A 20,539-nucleotide genomic window follows, 5' to 3' on the forward strand; every position below is an offset into this window, starting at 1 on the left:
CTTTTGTGTCCCAAACACTTGACAGATAAAATGTGACAATGCCCGCACAGACACCAGAGAGGCTGTGGAGCGGAGCTCACTTAAGGCAACAGAAAATCCTTTGGCTTTAAGGGGAAAGCTTCTTTAAAGATACTGCTGGTCCATTGCCTTGCCCTGCTTTTTTCACTTTAAAAGATTATTATTTGCAGCCCAGGCCCCACCTGGGCTTCTGAATTGTGCCCTCGCTTTAGTCTGCACAATTTCTCCATGGAGCACAGGCTCCTCACAGGTACATTGGCAGAGCCTTTTCCCAAGAAAGATCCTTCCAGAGCATTAAAAAAGTCATGGTGGGAAAAATTCCTACCCTGATAGAACTGGAGCTGCCTTTGCATTGGGTTTAACAAACCCTCCTTAATTAACCTCTGTTGAGAAGGTGGAAGGAGGTTATTCAATAGTTATAGAAATGATGGTGAGGGATGAGTGGGGCAAAATGTCACTTTCCTTATTGCAGGGCAAGGGCCTGACCTGCTGGTTTGCAGTGGGGTAGCAGGACGAGGGGTGCTGTATTTCAGACCCCACTTTGGATCTGTTGGTGCTGATTTAACAAAGCACAGAAAGCTCTGTGTCCCACATGGATTCTACAGGGAAGCCAAGTAAGGTATCTGCCAGAGAAGTGGGATTTGGCAAACAGCTCTATTTCCAGGATGTCGTCGTGTTCATTTACTTGTGCTGCTTCCAAGTGTGACAATAAGGACTAGACATCTTTTTTGGTCTTCCTGTATTTTAATGTAGACCTCACCTAAAAAGTGTGAGGGGCAGAGCTGACACTGCAGCCTAAATCTGTGCAGCAAAAGCAGCTCTTTAACATCTGTGTGATTTTACACATGGGCATTAGAAAACTGATGACAGATCCACTTAATTAAAGCTTTGGCTCTTGCAGCTCTTAGGCCACCAAGTGTCTAATCCTGTGTATTTTAAAGGATTAAAGTATTACACAAATTGTACAAGTTAATCGAATATATTGCAGTTTAATTTTTTGCCTTTTAAAATATATATATTTACATGTTCTGCTATAAAGGATATGGTATTTCCAAGTAGTATAAACAGTCTGCCTGAGAGGAGCAAAGTTTATTTTTTTTTTAAGAATTACTTAAAGCACAAGGCTTGTAAGACCAGGCTGCGGTTAGCACATTCTTTGTAGTGAACTTGTAGATGTCTGGTAAGTAATAAATTATTGAGCTCTGCTTTAGTGTCTCCTTGCAACTCCAAGGCCACTAGAAGCTTGTTCTCCACATAGAAACTTTGTAAAACAGGCATGAAGAAAACACAGATGCTTATATTTCCACAGGATCATTGTGTTAATTTATGACAATGAATGGCATTACCTACCAAGGATTGTGGCCAGCTGGGCAGGGAGGCACGAAGGCTGAGAAAGCCATCAGCTGTAATATCTCATGTGAATGCTGCCTGTCCTGGCAATCTCCAAATCTCTGAAGTGCTTGTGATAATGTTAAGGATGTGCCCTTTCAAATCATTACTGTGGAATATGGTAGAGAATTCCTACAGCTTGTTGCACAGACCAAATCATCTGCCCGAGGGATTTCATGTGACACAGTGAAATCTAATTTTAAAAAAATATAAATTTTTAATTTTATGTTATGAAACATTAAGTCTAATGTTTAAGAGCAAAGATCTATTGGAAAAATAAGCATTAACCAAGTCCAAGTTTTACCTGTGTTTAATGGGTAAATATTACATTTCTGTGTCTCTTCAAAGTCTACATGATATCCCCAAGTACAGGTTACTCATTAACTGATTAAGATAAATAGAGATTTCATTTGAAAATTTGTTTTTTCCAAAATGGAGCAGAGAACACTGCTTGCATTGCTGGTCTTTTCCTCACTCATAGTATTAGCAGAAACTAATGATCAGAAGGTATTTGCTCTATTTTTATTATCAATATCTCATTTGCTGACGTGGTGATATCGTGGTAAGTGGCCAGGTAGTGCAGGTAACTCCTCTGGTAACCACCTCCCAGGGAGACTTGGGTGGATTATGTTGAGATTTTAGAGCTTTGGGTCTTTTTAAGGTATTTTTGGTTCTTTATTTGGGCTGTTATAGTACAAATGTAACAGGAGGCACTTGCAAATATATTTGATGATTCTCTTCCTTCGGAATGTAAGATATCAAATTTGAGAGATCAGTAACTCTGCTTTGGCTATCAGATGAGGTTTGGATCTTGACAAAGGACCAAACAAGCACTGTGCAGTGCCAGGAGATTTCTGACGAGTGTTTAATAGTAAATATGGGATGGAAAAGAGGGAAGGAGAAAGTTATTTGCACTGTCTGGAGGAGCAAATTCTGTTTTGTACCATTGCAGTGGTGACTGGTGGCATTGTAAAAACATCAATACTGGAAAGGAAGAGGGAAGTTTAAGTCAGAAGATTTCTCTGTCCATTGTGCCTATTCAGAAAAGAGTGAAGTGGAACTGAAATGCAGGCAGGTGTTGGGGGGCAGAGCCAGGCCTGGTGGCTGATCCAGGGGCAGCCAAGATCTCTGCAGGAAGCCATGGATGGGGTGTATGGGCCCACAGTGCCTTTGCCTGTGGGTACATGCCTGGGGCTGGTCCTCTCTGCTTCTTTTACCTCTCTGCACAGCAAAGCTCCTCCCCATGCTGCATCCCACTGACCCCTGGTTTGTGCTGGCCACAGCCTAAAATGCTGCTGGGGCTGGGCGAGTGCAGCAGATGCAGGTCCTGCTCCCTGCAGCATCCCTCGGGCATGTGGCAGTGGAGTGGCTTCTGCACCAGGTAAATTTTGCACAGGACAATCTCCTCCTGTGTTGAAAGGATCCTCAGTGGGCAGCAATGGCCACCACGTGCCTGCACTTCCCCAGTGAGTCACAGCTTGGGGCTTGGTGTTCCTTATGGCAAAACCTCGCTCTGAATGTGCCATGGGCAGGTTTGAGTATGGCAGGGCAGCCAAGTTTTGAATTTCAGACAGTGTCCTAATGGAGAAGCCACTGGATGCTATTAATTGGCAAGCAAAGTACAGGAGATTAATTATCAAAACACCTAAAGATCGATTACCCATTCAAAAGACTTGGAGGCTGAAAAAGTAAAAATAAAAGTGCAATGATATTCTCTATTGTTGAGCTTTTGTATTTTAATCAGCTACTGGACTGTTGTGAGGTTGGTGATGCTCAGATCAGCCTTTCTTAGTTCTGCTGCTGGAACATAGGTAGGTCTTTTAGAGAGACATCCCAAATGCAAAAGGAGGTGCCCATGTCGGCAGGTGCTCCAGGGAACTCTAGAATGATGCCCTCCTCCTTGGACCATCAGGAGGCCATTAGAGAAGAACCAGACCAGGAGAAACATGAGTGCTCAAAGAGCATCTCTGCTTGTGTAACCAGTGAGGGTTGGGAGGGCCATGTGAGGTTTCAAGCCTGCTAAACATCCTGTGGGACGCAAGACACCAAACTGGAAAACAGGAAGCAAAGTCAACAGCTGGGAGAGCAAATAAACAGTTGCACAAAAAACAGGGACCTTCCCTGGGTCAGGCTTAAAGAGGCTTCTGCTCTTCCTGAGGAAAATCTTGGGCAATGCACTGGGATGATGCAGCAGCAGCTTCACCCCAAGGAGAGAAAAAGGTTCAACAGAAGCTTCTGTGGAACAGCAAAATGCAGATGTAGCTGCAGGTTTTGCACGGGACAGTGGCTGTGGCTGCAGAGAAGGGAATAAGCAGACTGGTTCAGAGCAACCCTCTCCCCAGTTCCAGCCAGGCTTTCTAACAGGTCATTTCTTCATCAGACTTTTCCAACAGCATCATCCAGGTAAGGATGGTCTGGGAGCAAAACCTGTGTGATTCTGTCTCAGTCTGTTTATTTTTTTTCCAGCCTGCTGTTGAAATATACAGCCTCCATGTGGACAGCAAGGTCACATCACGATTTGCTCACACTGTCATCACCAGCAGAATTGTCAACCGAGCCAATGAGTCCCGAGAGGCCACCTTTGAAGTGGAGTTACCCAAGACAGCCTTCATCACCAACTTCTCCATGTAGGACCAGTCCTCACCTGCAGTGTAAAGAAGGCAGCTCGGGGGGGAGGTTCATCTTTCTGCTCAATGAAAGAGCACAAAGAGGGTCCTCTGCAAAAATGCTCTGTGGGGCTAAGTAGTAAGCAGCCAAATAGAAAAGAGGTGCCTGCTGCATAGGGTGGGTGATAAATGTGCTCAGTGGTGGTGTTTCTCCTGCTCCAGCCTCCTCAAGACTCTGCAAGGACAAGGAGTGTGTTGTGGTGGTGGCTCCTGGCATCCTCCTGGGTGGGAAGGGATTTGCTGTCCCTTGCTCATGCCCAGAGAGCCACAAAAAAACTTCTGTTGACTTTCTTTCCCCAGTGCATTCCTTCTAATATGAATTAATTTTCATGGAAACCAAACAGGTCCATCGATGGTGAAGTATACCCAGGAATAATAAAGGAGAAAGCTGCTGCTCAAAACGAGTATGACTCGGCAGTCTCACAAGGACAGAGTGCTGGCCTCGTCAAGTACGTACCATTCTGAGTAAGGCTGCTCCAACACCCCTCCTTGGCTTCTTGTTTGGCTGGGGGCAGATTAAATCCTGGAGATAGCCACATCCAAATGGGGACAAATCAGTGAAAATCATTCTTGGGTTCTTGGTAAGAGGGACAGTGTATCTTTGTGTGTCTGTATATACATATGCTTTTTTTTTTTTTAACATATATATAAATTCACATATATGTGATGTATAGGTGTTCCTGCAATAGGCTCCAGTAGGAAGCATCCCTGTTTCGCAGTGCCTTAGGACTTGCTGTCATAGAATTACTGAATCACAGATCATGGAAAGTCCTTGAAAGGGATATACAAGGATCACCAAATCCAACTCTTAAGTGAATGGTTCATAGAGGGATTGAACCAACAACCACGGCGTTACTAGCACCATGCTCTGACCGATTAAGCTAATTCCAGGGGCAAAGGTCCTTAAAGATCATCTAGTTCCAAGCCCCCTGCCATGGGCAGAGACACCTTTCAGGCTGTTCAGAGCTCCCTTCAGCTTTGGTCACTGTCATTCAAGAACACCTTGCCATGGTGGCATGATGTTCAGTGCTGAGTCTGCTTCCTTGCAAGCACAGAGGACCATGGCATTTGAACAGATAAACAGATATCACAGTTTCAGGGTATATTTAATCTGTGCTTCACAGGTATTCACTCTGAGGCATGCAGAGGTTTCTGCTCCATTTCTCAGCTTGCACCCATGACATGTTAATGTAATGTACAATATATGATGTACATTAGAGCACTTGCAATGTAAAAAATCCTCTCTATGATGAAAAATATTTACTGCTACTATTTTTTTTTAATCCCATGTGGCCTCCTTGGAGGGGCCACAATAAAAGTGTGCAAAATAAAATTTGGACACTTCACAAACTCCAGCCACCACAAGGAGGTAAATCACTGTTCTTCTCCCCCTCCCCCAGAATTACAGACAGAAAGCTGGAGCAGTTCCACGTGTCCGTCAGCATCGCGGCTGCCAGCAAAGTCACTTTTGAGCTGACCTACGAGGAGCTGCTGAAGCGGCAGCTGGGAAAGTACGAGCTGCTCCTCAAGGTCCGGCCCAAGCAGCTGGTTAAGCACTTCCAGGTGAGCCGTGCTGGGGAGGGCTGGGCAGGGAGCATGCCATGGGTTTTAGCACAGCCATGTTCCCTCTGAGATGCTGATGTTCACTTCTTCTCTGCTGCCAGATCGATGTGCACATCTTCGAGCCCCAGGGCATTCGCTTCTTGGAGACAGACAGCACATTCATGACAAACGAGTTAAGTGAGGCGCTCACCAAAGAGCAGAACGAAACCAAGGTAAAGCTGCAGCTGCCAGAGGTTACTGCCAGTGGCAGCTCTAAGTTATATTGCTTCAGATATTTCCTTCTGATTGTTTTGCAGGCTCATATTTTATTTAAGCCAACTCTAGATCAACAGAAGAAAAATTCTGAACTTGAGGAAACGCTCCTCAATGGTGATTTTGTTGTGCGTTATGATGTTAAGAGAGAAGCCACTGCAGGTGATATACAGGTAAAAAATATATAAATTAAAATGCTTTTAGATCACAGATAAATATGAATGTGAAGTGCAATCAGCAAAACATTTGCTTTGAAACACCAAGAATGAGGAAAAGCTCTTCCCATTACTCCAGGGTCAGCAAGAACTGAAGGTGATACTTGGTAATCTCCAGAGACATCAGGTATATTGAAAAAAAAGAACACTCAAGAAAAAAAATCAATCTTTCAAATTTTAATCAAATACCAAGTCTATATTAGTATTTCATAGATGTCTCTTTACAGTCTTTTTTAATTATTATTTTGTCTCTTCTAAAAGTGTATTTGTGGTTTCCTGTAAACGAAGTTTAGAGTAATACGATTTATATAACTTAAAATGATGCTTGGTCTCTGTGTTTTTTGTGATAACTGAGGTAATAACTAAATACAGCAGGAACTTACAAATATTTATGAACCGCTGCATATTCTAGGGAATAAAATAGAGTATTTTCCATATCATTTCACTAATGAAGTATACACGAGTGTGCTAAAAGGTGGCAGCTACAGTCATTCAGCAGGGATGTACTCATAGGTAATGATAGAGAGATAATGTGATACACAGTGATAATATGCATATATTGTACTTATGGCACTGAGATGTCTAATATATATGTATGCATGCTGCTCTCTGGTAATTCTCTCTCTACAGACAATCTTGCTTCCAGCTAGGAAATACATTTTACTTTCTTTAATTTAAGTTCTTTTATTTGGGCTTATCGAGAGAGCAGGATGCTGAGCATGCTTCCCACTTCTTGCTGTGCCAGAATGTTAAGATTTATTCTTTATTTCTTTAGGTGTGCTTTTATGGGTGATTTCACATTCTGTATTTCAGATTGTCAATGGGTATTTTGTCCATTACTTTGCACCCCAAGAAATGCCAGTGTTTCCCAAAAATGTCATCTTTGTTATAGACCGAAGTGGCTCCATGACAGGCAGAAAAATTGAACAGGTAACTTCCCTCAAAGCATGACCTCTGCTAGCAGCAGGCACACACCCCCTCAGCCTTTTGAGGAAGCAACTGGGAATTTTTCATTGGAAGCACACACTGGTTTTGTACACAGCAAAGGGTTCAGACTTATAGAAGTGCTTGAAAATACATATGTGTAGATTGAAGTTATTAAAGAGTAACTCTTGTCTGACACAATTATTTTCATGGGTATTAAACATTGAGGCAGAGAGAACTTTCTGTATTTTTGCAGAACTTCTTGTTTTTATATTTTTCTTTAATGAAGCTTATAGAGTTAATTTATCTGTTATCTGTTTTATGTTTATTGATGACTGTGTATGTAGCTCTGTTTGAGAGAAGACAAGCCCCCTACAGCCCTCATAGGCTGGATTTTGTGTCTGTAAGTTAAGTGAATTGTCTATTTCTATTGGTCTCAACCTAAAACATATCATTAGGGTTTAATAAAGGCATAGGGCTGCATCTGGAACAGACTCGTAGAGAACTCCCTTATTACACTGTAATCTCAATCCCAGTTCTGGCAACGAAGTGGGAATAACCAAAATCATTGCTTTCTGCTTGGAACAGACAAGGGACGCCCTGTTGAAGATTTTGCAGGACCTCCGCCAAGAAGATCATTTCAGCTTTATCACCTTCAACCACAAAGTGGTGGAGTGGAAGAGCTCTTTGCTGCCAGCCACTGAGGAGAACGTGGCCAGTGCTGCAGCACTGGTGCAGACTCTCACTGCCAGGGGAGGTACACGTGCTCGTAGCCACAAATATGCACCCAGTGGAATTAATTGCTTAGAAAATAATTATTTTTATTAGTTATATAGTGCCCCAGAGCTACCACCAGTACTTACAAACCTGGTCAGTTTTTAAGACTTGTAAGTGATGAGTGCGAAAGAAAGCCTGTGAGTGATCAGACTGGTGACTACATTATAAGATATAGTTATATAGTATATAAGAGATGCTTACAGCACATCTATAAGCCAAAGCCACAATGTTTTGTTTCCAATTTTTACCACAGATACAATTAGAAGATTTCTTGGTAGCACATTTTTTCTACAGAAAAATGGCAACTCACTCAACATTTGACAGCAATTTGCTGATTTTTTTTCTATTTATATCAAGTGTCCCATTGTAAAAAAAAACAAACAAAAAAAAAAAAAAAAAAAAAAAAAAACCAAAAAAACCCCAAACACATCCAGAGTTATACTCCTTTGTAAGCAATGCCACATAAATAAAACAGGTGAAACAGACATGGCATTTCAGTAGCTGTACCAGTCAGTGTTCTTGGTGTTATTATTTAGTTTTAAGCACGTCTCAAGGGCTCTGTCTCCCTTTAATGTTACACTGTCAATATGAACAGAAGTTTCCTTACCCTAGGCACTAACACTGATAAACCCACCCATGCTCAGCTCTTTTCTCTGAATTCTTATAGAAGGCAGTGAAACTTTTCTTAAATATAGGTTAACAGATGACAGTATGTTTACTTAAGCACTTTTTAATGGCTCTAGACATGTTTGTATTTCCCATGACATATGTGTGGAAAATCCTCCCAAGAGAATACTCCAGCACTGCTGGTGCAATATAACACCCGGTAATTAAGTCCAGCAGGCTAAGTCCCTAAATCCTCCTCTCTTGGAAGGATTACTTCCTGCAGAAAACTTTAAACGGTCTGCAGGGCCTCTGCAGATGAAGGGCAGCAATCTCTGCCGATGGTTCTCTCAGGTGAGCGATGCCTGCTCTCTCGTTGCAGGCACGGACATCAGTGGTGCCCTGCTGGCTGCCGTGGGCGTGCTGCAGAAAGCCCAGGGGCTGCCAGAGCGCAGCGTCTCCATGATTATTCTGCTGACAGATGGGCAGCCCACTTCTGGTGAGTGAATGCTACGCACGCTCCTCCCTCCTCTGGGGTTTTTTATCTGTTACACTTGCATCCCAATGTTGATAGACCTAGCCTGTGTTTTAGAAGAGCTTTGGAATACACAGGGTGAGCTGCTGCTGGATCTGGAGAGGGGAATTATGAGAGGGCTCTGCTGAGGGCTCTAGGGAGTGATGGCACAACCTGCCTGCCTGTGACTGTGCATCCTTTAGCTGGGAATTGTTTTGCTGCATACCATTGGCTTCACAGTTTATAAACTCAAGGGAATTGGAGATACTCCAGGCACAGCTGAAACAGAAAAGTAAAATACCTAGAGACAAAATATGGACGTTTTGCAGATACTGTGTACAGTCCTATTTGAGAAATATTGCTTGTGCTTCTTCACCCTCTGCACCCCAAACTTAAGATATTTTCAAGGTGCTTCTTGTTCTGTATTCTTTGCCATGTCTTAATTAGTGATCAGCTGTGACAGCACAAGCCAAAAGACTGAGATTGAAATATCACATGAAATAAACAACAACTCCCAGTGCAATGGCACAAACTCCCTTGTCTTTAACAGGGGGTTGTCTTAGTTTTGTGTGGCACCAGCATCACTCCAAGGTCAGCAATAGTACTTCATCTGTAAGCCCTTAACGAGATTGTTCTTTTAGATTGTGCAAGCCATTCTGTTTTGAGGTTTCTTGATTTTGTTCGGGTTTTTAAATAAAATTTAGCTCCCAGTTCTGCCTCCCCAGCACAGCCACAGTGAATCTCCAGTGGTGCCTGCATCCAGCAGTTAGAAATCAGGCCAAGGTGGAGTGTCAGGCATTATTGCTTACACTGCCTTCCTTAGCAAAGCAGCTAAAAAGGAAAAATCTGAGCTGCTCCCATGGTATTGCTACAGGCAGTGACAGCTTCTGCCTGGAAATGCTGATGGAAAAGCTCTCACTACATGGCCATCAGCAGCTCTTCAAATGGAGTAAGGTGATGGTGTGAAAATCTTTTCCTCTGTCACACAAAGGGGCTGGGAGAGAAGCATGGCTGAGTTCATGGGCAGTTTGTTGCAATTGCACCATTAACCAATTCATTCTTCTCTGTATTGACACACATAATTTTTATGGATGGTACTTGTCTTTTGAATGCGTGATGAAGTGTATCCATCCCTGGTGTTGTTAGCTTGTAGTGTGTGTCCCTCCTGTACTAAAAGCCTCCTCTGGCCCTGTAATGCCATAAAATATTTTGCATTTAGCCATGACAACATCAGTAGAACCTAATAAAAGTCATTAAGGAGGGAGAATCACGTTCTGGCATTCCATATGCAGAGCTGTGCTTTCATTTCCAATTCGATTACTAGCCTTCTATCCCCTACCTTTTTAGTATTTTATTCTGAACTATTTTTAAAAACTTCAGGCAGAATTTTCCATTAACCTGCTGCAGTCTTTTTGCACTTGAAAAGACCCAAACCCACAATGGTGTTTTTGTTTCATTTACAGGTGAGAGAAATGTGGAAGTAATTCAAGAAAACATTCAGAAAGCAATCAATGGGAAATATGCTCTTTTCTGCCTTGGCTTTGGGTTTGATGTCAGTTATAAATTCCTGGAGAAAATGGCCCTGAGCAATGGGGGAATAGCACGGCGTATCTATGAAAATGCTGATGCAGCCCTGCAGCTCCAGGTCAGGAGTAAGGCATGTGCCAGGAAAGCATCCATCAGCCTCAGCTTATACCTAGTTCTAGCAGCAAAATCACAGATTTTCTGAGATGAAATGTTGGGGTTGAGATTACCTTTTACTTAGCTGAGGGAGGAAGGCAATTTTGGGGTATCTGAGGGTTTGTACCCTCCATGTTATCCATGACTCAAAGTTTTCAAATCAGCCACATTCAGACAAACTGGGAAACTCACACATTTCTCTACTGCAAAAAGAGAAATTGTCATGGGGAAGTGGACAATTTCTGAGTTTGCAGTAGTCTTGCAGTGCTAAAGAAAAAGCTTTTTAAGGGGGCTTTAGGCATTCAACACATTGCTTTGCACAATTTTGCTGTCATTTTTGTGTGTTCTTTGTCTTACTGCTTTTCTTTAGGGCTTTTATCAAGAAGTGGCTACCCCAATATTAATGCAAATTGAAATGCAGTATCCAGAAAATTCCATTGAAGGATTAACTGAGAACAATTTCAAGCTGTTTTTTGAAGGATCTGAAATTATAGTGTCTGGAAAAATTAGCAATGAGCTGGATCTTTTGCCAGTGGAAATTAAAGCTCAGTCAGTAAGTGTTTAGTTTACTAATTGTGAAAAACATCTCTCCCTTCTGTCTTTTGTGGCACAATGGGAGGCTTCAAGAAGTGTTTTGTGTTTAGTATACGTTCATTGCATTTGGGCATTCAGCTGTTTTCCCATTGTTTGATCTCTCAGATAATTTGTTAAAATTACCCTCTCTTGAATTTGCTACAAAAGAAAAACCTTGAAGAATATCCACAAATAAGTAAACAGAAATTTTAATTCAATTTTGCTAATTCTTTAACAAAATTAAAATATTTTAGCCTTTTAAGCACTTTTAGGTTTCTATTGTTACAATGAAGTAGGAAAACTTAATTATTCATCTCAAAAATGCTGAAATAGAATTTACCTCCTTTTTTCATCATTGTTTCAAGTGCAGAAATACAGATCTAAAGTACACGCTTTTTTGATATTTTGGGGATGCACTTTCCAATGGGAAAGAACAAAATTGAAGGACAGCTGGTACTGAAAGACATTAAATGTCATAATGTGGCTATAAATGAAGTTTATAGAGGCAAAGTTTATGGAGTTGTTCTTTTGATGGTCAGTTTTCTCCCACTTCAGCACACAAGTAACTTGACCCTTAAGGAAGAAGCAAATGTCAAAGAAAAGGAGCAAGTATTCCAAAATCAAAGATACATCTTTGGGAATTTCATAGAGAGACTGTGGGCTTACTTGAGCATTCAGCAGCTTCTGGAAAAAGCGTAAGTGATTTTAATGCTTCACATAACAAATTTCTAACTTCTCAAAAACACAAATTCCTTGTTCACAAATTATATGATCAGAAAATACAAAGAAACAGAAATATTCTTCTAGACAGTGTCAAAAACATGAGACACTGGGAGAATACTACATTACTGTATGATGAACATGAAGTGTCTTCCAGTTTATGGGAGCACTACAACATTCAATTTCATATGTATATGAACATATAATGTAACACATTCTACATGAAATTACCATGAAATAGGTTTCAGTTGTATGGATTGTGGTGAGCTGTTCTTGCACACCCAGAAATATTGTCTGTAGATAGGGAAATGGCAATAGTTATGGAATGGAATAGAACAATATGAATGTCCATAAGATACTTCACAGACCATGTATCTATTACTTTTATGAATTTAAACCACACATATGCTCCAGTGTTGCAAAGAATGAAGCATTTACCTAATTTCAGGCACATGAACAGCTAACATGAGTTATCCCCATGAGACTTACTGACCCTTCAGTAATAAATATCTGTGGAGACACAGCTAATACATAAAAGAATCTGAAGATGATTTATTCAAATCCTCTACATATTTTTGCTACATCATTAACACAGACTTTAGTATTTCAGCCCAAGAAGAGGACCGGAAGGCCCTGGAGGCCCAAGCCTTGGATCTGTCCCTGCAGTACAGCTTTGTCACACCGCTCACTTCCATGGTGGTCACCAAGCCCCAGCAGCAGGAGGAGCTGGCAAACAAACCCACCGAGGCTGGTAAAAACAGCCCCTCTGAAATGCTCTGCTCTTCTTGATTCATTGTGGTTGGCTTCCACTTAGGTTCATTTGATATTGATATAATGAGGCACATTGGAGGCAGGAGTTCAGGGATTGGCTTCTTTTCAAAACAAAACATGCAGGATTTTTTGGAAAGGTGAAGTGACGAAACAGGCACTACAATTGAAATGGAAAATAGTTTGTTTAAATATTAACTACAGGTAGTCTGTTACTATGAGTGCAGGGGGGAAAGTATGGCCTCAGTCAGAGTTTTGCAAGTGCTATATATACCCATTCTTTAGCCCAAAAAACATCATCACCTGAAGCCCTTGTCCCAGTTTACTGGTTCACATTGGTAAAGTAACTCAGTGTTGACTGTATGACACTCATCTGTCCCTCTTCCTCTTTGCAGATAATGAGAAGCCCAACAATCTTCCAGCAGGAGGTAAATGCTTTCTTCTTTTTTCAATAGCATATTTTCATAGTCTCTAAAAAAAAAAAAAGGCCAAAAAAAACCCAAAGCAAACAAAAGAGAAAAGAGTTCATAGTGGTTGTTCTGTAGAGGGAAGTATCTGAGATTTGAAAAAATGTGTAAAGTAAATTATAAGCAATACCTGCCACAGTATGTGCAGGTTTTAGGTGGATAACAGGGAGAAAGGGAGAAAATCTTCCACTCAGAAAGTCTCAAAGGTCAAAATTATCTGTGCTCTTGAGGAAAAGTATTTCTTCAAGTCAATAGTGTTAATGATGTTTTCTGCTTCTTCTTACCACGTGTGAAGCATCTTTCAAAAGATTCCACTCAAGAATGCTTTGGGAGGATGATGCAGGTATGTTTTTTTCCCTCCGGAAACTGCATTTATTTGAATAATAATTTTATAGGTGAAGAACATTGGTTTTGCTCTAGTTCTTTCACAGAAATGTATTGAGAGAATCACAATGCTGCCCTGTTTCTGGAAGTTGCTCTTTCAAAGTGGTGCTGGGAAGTTCAATAGCAGAACCACTCCTCTAAGGGATGTAATGCAATCATGAGTAAAACACAAATACTCTTTTTTTTCTCTCCAGTTGCTGTTGAAGTGAGGGGTGGGCCACCTGCTGGAAGTATTCCTCCTCTGTTTCTCCTCAGAATAATCCTATAAAGTTCATTTCATATGTAGGGTCATATCAACCTTATTTTACATAAATGCATTTGGATTGGAGATGCCCACTTGATATACAATTTAGTTTTTATTATATGTATTTCAGTCAACAGATATTTTATAATTAACTATGAACTTTTGCAAACAATCTTGGTTCTTTTTCAGGAATAATAAAAAAAAAAAGCTTCCTGAAAATGTGAAAGATATGAAAAAGGATGTATTAGTAAGCTGAAAAAAATGGATCATGTAAGAACAAAATAATTCAATCGTGAGGTATCCAGAAAAGCCAGTGGACAACAAGCAGGACAGATTCCCTCTTTCAAAGTGTGCGAGGGAGGTGCAAGGCATAAACCCAAAGCAACCAAAGACTGGGAAAACTCTTTTCTTTCAGGTCGACGGCCTGCTGAGCTCCAAACTGTCAGCAACAGGAAGATGTTTTCAACAGGTAGATGCTCCCAGTGGGGTCACAGGGGCTGGGCTGGGTGTTCTGCATTCAACACTGCCCAGTGACCCTTGAAAAAGCAGCTCTAAACACTCCCATAGCTCCAGCTGAGCATAGGCCCATCCTCGTGGTCTTTTCCCACCTTGGGACATCTCATCTTAGGCAAAGCTCTCTGCAGTTATCAGTGAAGAGCTCTGTTAAAAAGGTTTCTGTACAGCATTTGTCCTGGTTCATCAGCTGACTTAGAGAAAAATGTTTCATTGAACTCTTCTTATTAATTTTGACTATTTCAGTTTCCAGGCTCAGAGTTGCCATGAGAGCACAACCTATTGGTAAGAGACACACATCCTATATCCATTTCAATTTCTAATGTAACTGAAATGTATACTTCATCCAGCAATGCTTTTTCTGACTGCATCATTCTCTGTGAAAACCTTTTACCTCTTCTTGCAAACCTTGGCTTGTTCTTTCCATTTAAGTAGAAAGTATCCCTGTATTCCATGAGAAGGCCTCTCTGGCTTGAGGATATAAGAAATGCAGTACAGAAAATTTTCAGCCTGAGCCTTTTTAAAGGCTCCTTGTCCTTAGTAAACTCTTTATTTAAAATCTGTTGGTTTCATTCATATCAAGGTGCTGTGTCTGGGTGCGCTTTTCAACAGTTATTACTTTGTTTTTAATCATTCTATCTTTTAAAAGCTATAACTACTGTTTTAGGTATAAATCTATAATTTTTTTTTTGCTGTACCTATCCAGTACAGGCTAGATTTTGTTTTTGTTGTTGCTGATATTTTTGTTCTTTCTTTTCAGCCAATGAACATCCACAACTTCTCTTGCAATTACCCAGACAAAATGAAACAATCTGCTTAAATATTGATAAGACAGCACAAACCTCTATCCACCTGCTGTCAGATCCAGAGCAAGGTAAGTGAGCCACGTTACCCCAATACCAAGAAAAGGAGAGTCACTGGGTCTGTGAGTGCAGTTGGTGGTTTTGGGAATAACCCCCTCTCATGAAGAGCCATCTCACACCTGCTGCTTTGCACTGACCAGAGAGGCTGTGGTAAATTCTGCCTTTCTGTTAGGCAATGTTAGTGGTGCAACAGCTGGGGGCACTTCTGACAGACCTGGCTGAGGATCCCCTTCTCCTTGTGGTGTCACATCCTCCTTGGTCCTTAGGATTTTCTCCTACCGAGCCCTTGGGGCTTTGGAGGATGCAGAGACCTTAAACCTTAAGGTCCCTGTGTGCCAACAGAAAGGTGCATGCTCTGGATGCACAGCAGACTTTCCATGGTCCTGTCCTGAGGAGCCATGGCCCAGGAACCTGCTCTGATTATGGAACAGAGACACCTCTGTGCAGGAGGTGGAAGCATGGGGTTAAACCAGCTCTAGTGACCCCACCACAGGGGCATGTGGCACTGCAAGCCAGAAATGCCTCACAAAACTAGTTTTGAGACCCTGAATTTCAGCAACAAAACTGGAGCAGGTTTGTTAAGATCACTTGTACCTTAAGAGAAGAATCACCTGACAAATTTGTATTAAAGGACTCACTGTGACGGGGAAACTCGGAGAAGGAATAAATCGCTTTGTGCAGTTTGATATTAACTATGTGAATCCCCCCGTGCAAATCCATGTCTACACTCACGCGATCCTTGTAAGCCACAATAACAACAACAATTGGATGTCTTGGACAAAGTCAACCTCCTCCACCATCCAGGGGTAAGAAACATCTTCCTGTCTTTTCCTAAACTTGAAAATGTGTCAGATCCTTGTTCATTCAGGCCTCCACTTCCCCATTTACCTGAAGTAAGTGTTTCCAAATGTCCTTCTCCAGCAAGTATGTCAGTGTGAGTAGCAGCAGGGTATCTTTATAATCTCCCATTTCAAATTGGAGAAGAAAATAAGTTTAATTTTAATCTTCCATGCGTGTGTAAAGAGAACCAGAACAACTGCACTATCAGCCTGCTGTTCATGTATTTATGTTCCAAAGGAAAGGAGCCATGCAGAGCAGCCTGGTGCCACCAGCAGCCACTTTGTGTTTCTCCAGGGCAGAGTGAGCACTGCCAGTGATGGCTTTGACATTTACTGTCCCTTTTATACAGCACTTGGCTCCACACAGGCTGGGGTTTTCTTTCTCCTCAGTTTCAGCAATAACTCCCATCTGGGAAGCTGACTTTTTTTTATAGGCAGGCATAAAGTGTTGGAATAGCTGTCTGTGACTAAATGTCCACTGTAGGAGAAGGGATACTTTAAAAGCAGATTTCATTTGTTGGAGTAATTAGAGCAAGATTCTTCAGTACCACAAGGAAGAGCTGAGTGTAGCTGGTTCCCCCATCCTTTTTGTATTGCTGGAACAAGTCTCCACAAGGATCCCCTGCTGGCCTGGGGCACACAGGACACACATGGCTGCTCCCACACACACAGTTCTAGACAATAACAAGTCCTACAACAACTGCTTTCAATTATTCTTGCAGTCCAAACCGAGCCAAGAGCTGGCTGGATTTATGCCCCACTATAATTTGCCAAGTAGAATGATTCTCCTGCTTCAATCCAGCACCCGAGCCCTTGCATCAGCACTTTGGGGGTGGCTTTGTTAATCCTGTCTGCAGGGAGAAAAATGACAGTGACATTTGTGTTCTGCAAGACCACCTGGGATCACAATAACATGAGTGGGCCAGAAGAAAGGCAAAATCTGAAAAACTCATGAAATATCCAAGAAAAAAAATTTGACTTGTTCATTAAAAAAAAAGGATTTAATTATTTTATTAGTCTACCTTTTTTCTCACTAAAATGGTGAGAATTTTTTTTTCCCATCCAAGCATTTCTTGTCATTATGGATGATAAGGTGTATTCATCAGAAAAAAATTGTCCCCTGGTATATTTGCAAGGCCTGTTGTGCAGCACGGAGAGAAGATATTCTACTCAATATTTTCTAGTTTAAAAATAACTACAAACAAATCAGGAAAAATGCAATTGCAAAGATATAAAAGGCAAAAATGAAATTATTTTGATTAATTAATGTCACTTATTTAAATATATATTCTTTCTTCACATTCTTCTTGGAAATAATTCCATCATTTACTTCCTAGGCTGCAAGTGTCAGTTGAAAAGGAAAGGAGTGTTACAGCATCACTGCCTGATACAGTCACAGTAAAAATCTCCTTGGTCAGGTTTCCAGATGATTTCCTTGGGCTCTATTTCTTGAACACCGACCGCTTTTCGGACAAAGTCACTGGAGTCCTGGGTGTGTATCAGCATGGATGTGTGCAGCAAAGAATGCTCTTGTAACAGCTCCTGAAATGAGACTGTACTCAGGGGTTTGTGTCAGAGAGTTCTTGAGAAATTTTGTATTTAATTTATTCCTTTTGGACATTTAACTTTTACTGCCCAGCAATGCCAAAAAGGGGAGGTCTCACCCTGGCAACATAACACACAAAACACAATGCTTTTCCACTCACCAGTGGCACAACCCTAAGTAGCCCATTATGGGTTTAGAAGATATTAAAATAAGACAGAAATAATAGTTGGGCTTAATCTCACCAGTACTGTGGAATGACATGACTGATGCAGAAAATTCATTTGATGTCAAATAACAGACGATAAATAATGGACATAAAATTGTAAACAATCATGGTTAGGAAATGAAAGCCAGCTGGTCCTGAACATCTTGGCTCCAAAAATCCTGGTGGGACCTAAGTTGAAGTTGTTTTGGAAACATTGCAAATGGAGAGGCTCCATATTCCAAAAACCACAAGGAAGAAATAACTGTGAAAAATCATCACAGAAAGACTGAACCTTCCCATGGAGAGAGTTAGGGATAACAGGAGATCACAGATGAAACAGAGGAATTTTCTAATCTTACTCATGGAGTATCCAAACTTGATCTTTGGTTTGTTTTCTGAGATGAAGAGCTGCTCTCCTGGTGTTAGAGCTGCCATTTGGCTTAAACAAACAGCAACACTCAGCTGGTTTGTATTTTTAAATAATTTCTGTGTCTGTTGCTTAGGTCAATTTTATTCAAAAGCACAATTTGGGAGTAACTCCAACAATGATCAGAGAGCTGTGGAAAGACTCCTGAGAGTGTCTGGATCTGAGCACAAAGTTTCCAGGTACCAGATATGGAGGGAGGGGTGGGGAGGGGGTGTGCTTTGAGATATATTTGATCAGCAAATACCAGAGATCAAAAGAAATGAAACTGAGGGAGTATTTCTAAGAGCACACCTCTTTGGTGTAAATAAGTTGCATTTTATATTTTTTTTAATGCAGGCTTTTTAACAAAAGTCTGCATTTGTTGTTTAAGTGATGCTACAGGCCTCAAGGCTCCTGTTTCACTGGGGAGTACAGCTTGCATTGTTTTCCTGGACAGGGAGGGTGTTCCATCAATTGGATTTACCATGAGGAAAATTTTCTATCCTTCACTGCTTTTAGCACACATCTGTGATGGGGAAAAAACACTGGGAGTGTTTTCCCAGCAGGTCCTGGAAGTGCTGAGGTGCAGCTCTGCCCACCCAGGCCTCTGACTCCTGGTACCATCTGCACATCAGGGCAATTCTGCCCCTGTCTCTAGATTGTGTTATCACAACTTCTCTTGTTTTGATTTCATTTCAGGTTGTACAAGAAAGATTATAGGCTCGAGTCAGCCAATGAACCTGTTTCCTGCTGGTCAATAGATCTAACTCCCTAGAGAAAAATTCTGTGAAGAAAATTATGCAAATGAAGCTCTTCCAAGTATTTTTGGTACTTTCATCAAGAAAATCACACAGTTAAAGCCTTCCTGTTGCTCTATGTATGTGTCACAAATATTTTACCTTGAAATAATTATACTTTCAAGATATGACAGTCTTTGCTTGTTTGCCATTTGAAAATGGTTTCTAGTCTGCAATGTGGTTTTGTTGTTGAAGATTTATGTAAATGAACTGAATAAAATTGACATTATCATCTAACAGTTTGGTATGGACATCTAGATTGTGTTATCACAATTTCTCTTGTTTTGGTTTCATTTCAGGTTGTACAAGAAAGATTACAGGCTGGAGTCAGCCAATGAACCTGTTTCCTGCTGGTCAATAGATCTAACTCCCTAGAAAAAAAAAATCAGTGAAGAAAATTACGCAAATGAAGCTCTTCCAAGTATTTTTGGTCCTTTCATCAAGAAAATCACACAGTTAAAGCCTTACTGTTGCTCTATATATGTGTCACACATATTTTATCTTGAAATAATTGTACTTTCAAGATATGGCAGTCTCTGCTTGTTTGCCATTTGAAAATGGTTTCTAGTCTGCAATGTGGTTTTGTTGTTGAAGATTTATGTAAATGAACTGAATAAAATTGACATTATCATCTAACAGTTTGGTATGGACACGTGGACTTAGGTTTCCAAAGGAAAATCAGTAGTGGTATCATCCAAGCCAACAAATGTGTCATGCAAACAGTAACAGATCTCTAAAACTTTATCCAGTTATAGATTACTGTGGTCTCGAACCATGCATTTTGTGAAAACACCATGAAGTTTGAGGCAGTACTAGTTTACCATGTCTCTCATTTTCTATTTTATTGCTGTATCAGGGCTCTCTTGGAGGTTGTCCTGTGAGACCATTCAAATCTCATGATATCAGCAGTGAATGGGGTGATGCAAACCCACACCAGCTGTGCTCTGGTTCATTCTTGCAAAAGTCTCTGAGACTCCCTTTTGGAAACATCTCCAGAACAGCCACTGGCTGGTTGCAAAACCTCTGGTTGCAAAACACTGCAGTTCAACCCCAAAAGTTAGCAGCTTTTTTTGGCTCAATTTCATATACTTTGCAAATACTGGAAGACGTTTTACAAATAATGAACATCTCAAACCCAACCTACTGTGCACAGAGGTAACACTGCAGAGTAAAAATACACACAGAAGCCTCTGCCCATGGAATCCAAGCTGTAGTTTCAGTCTTCTGCTTTTTGTAAGTTTTTATTCCAAAATTATTTTGTTTTAGAATTTCAGTTCCTTTGTATCTTTGAACCCATAAATATACCAGCATTGTAGGCAGTTTAACAGAAGTTTCTTTCTATCTTGCCAATAATATATAACTGGAAAAACCTTTTAATTTTAAAGCAATGTACTGAAAGAGAAAACAATTTCTTGCCAAAGTCAATAAGCTAAAACAAACTGTGTAATTAGAAGTCTGTTTTTTAAATGAACTGTGCAGACATGATGCCAAGATATGTTTGTGTGAATTGCTTGTACTTTCAAGGTGCTGATTTTGCTGCACAAATTACATGACAAACAATGTGGAATTTGGAAACTGGAAGTACCAGATTGCTCACTTCACTGCATGAAAAA

The 20,539-nt window shown here is 40.9% G+C and overlaps 1 protein-coding gene across 2 annotated transcripts; it reads left to right on the forward strand.

Annotated features, from left to right (window-relative positions):
* The first annotated feature begins 1,805 nt into the window (after positions 1–1,805).
* On the forward strand, positions 1,806–19,562 carry ITIH4 (inter-alpha-trypsin inhibitor heavy chain 4). Of its 2 annotated transcripts, none has more exons than XM_039695492.1 (22): positions 1,806–1,914; positions 3,874–4,034; positions 4,418–4,522; positions 5,474–5,636; positions 5,738–5,848; positions 5,933–6,061; positions 6,917–7,033; positions 7,616–7,784; positions 8,790–8,906; positions 10,385–10,566; positions 10,972–11,154; positions 11,730–11,869; positions 12,497–12,645; positions 13,058–13,090; positions 13,425–13,472; positions 14,173–14,226; positions 14,517–14,555; positions 15,031–15,144; positions 15,765–15,939; positions 17,310–17,464; positions 18,227–18,329; positions 19,226–19,562. In XM_039695492.1, exons 1-22 carry the CDS (start codon positions 1,840–1,842, stop codon positions 19,299–19,301), a joined length of 2,598 nt encoding a protein of 865 aa, XP_039551426.1. In that variant the 5' UTR covers positions 1,806–1,839; the 3' UTR covers positions 19,302–19,562. The 2 variants fall into 2 exon arrangements, with proteins under 2 accessions (XP_039551426.1, XP_039551425.1); XM_039695491.1 differs by lacking the exon at positions 19,226–19,562 and adding an exon at positions 18,829–19,163.
* The last annotated feature ends 977 nt before the right edge of the window (positions 19,563–20,539 follow it).

The sequence above is a fragment of the Passer montanus genome, unplaced genomic scaffold, assembly GCF_014805655.1.
Source record: "Passer montanus isolate IOZ18808 unplaced genomic scaffold, ASM1480565v1 scaffold9, whole genome shotgun sequence".
Lineage (NCBI taxonomy): Eukaryota > Metazoa > Chordata > Aves > Passeriformes > Passeridae > Passer > Passer montanus.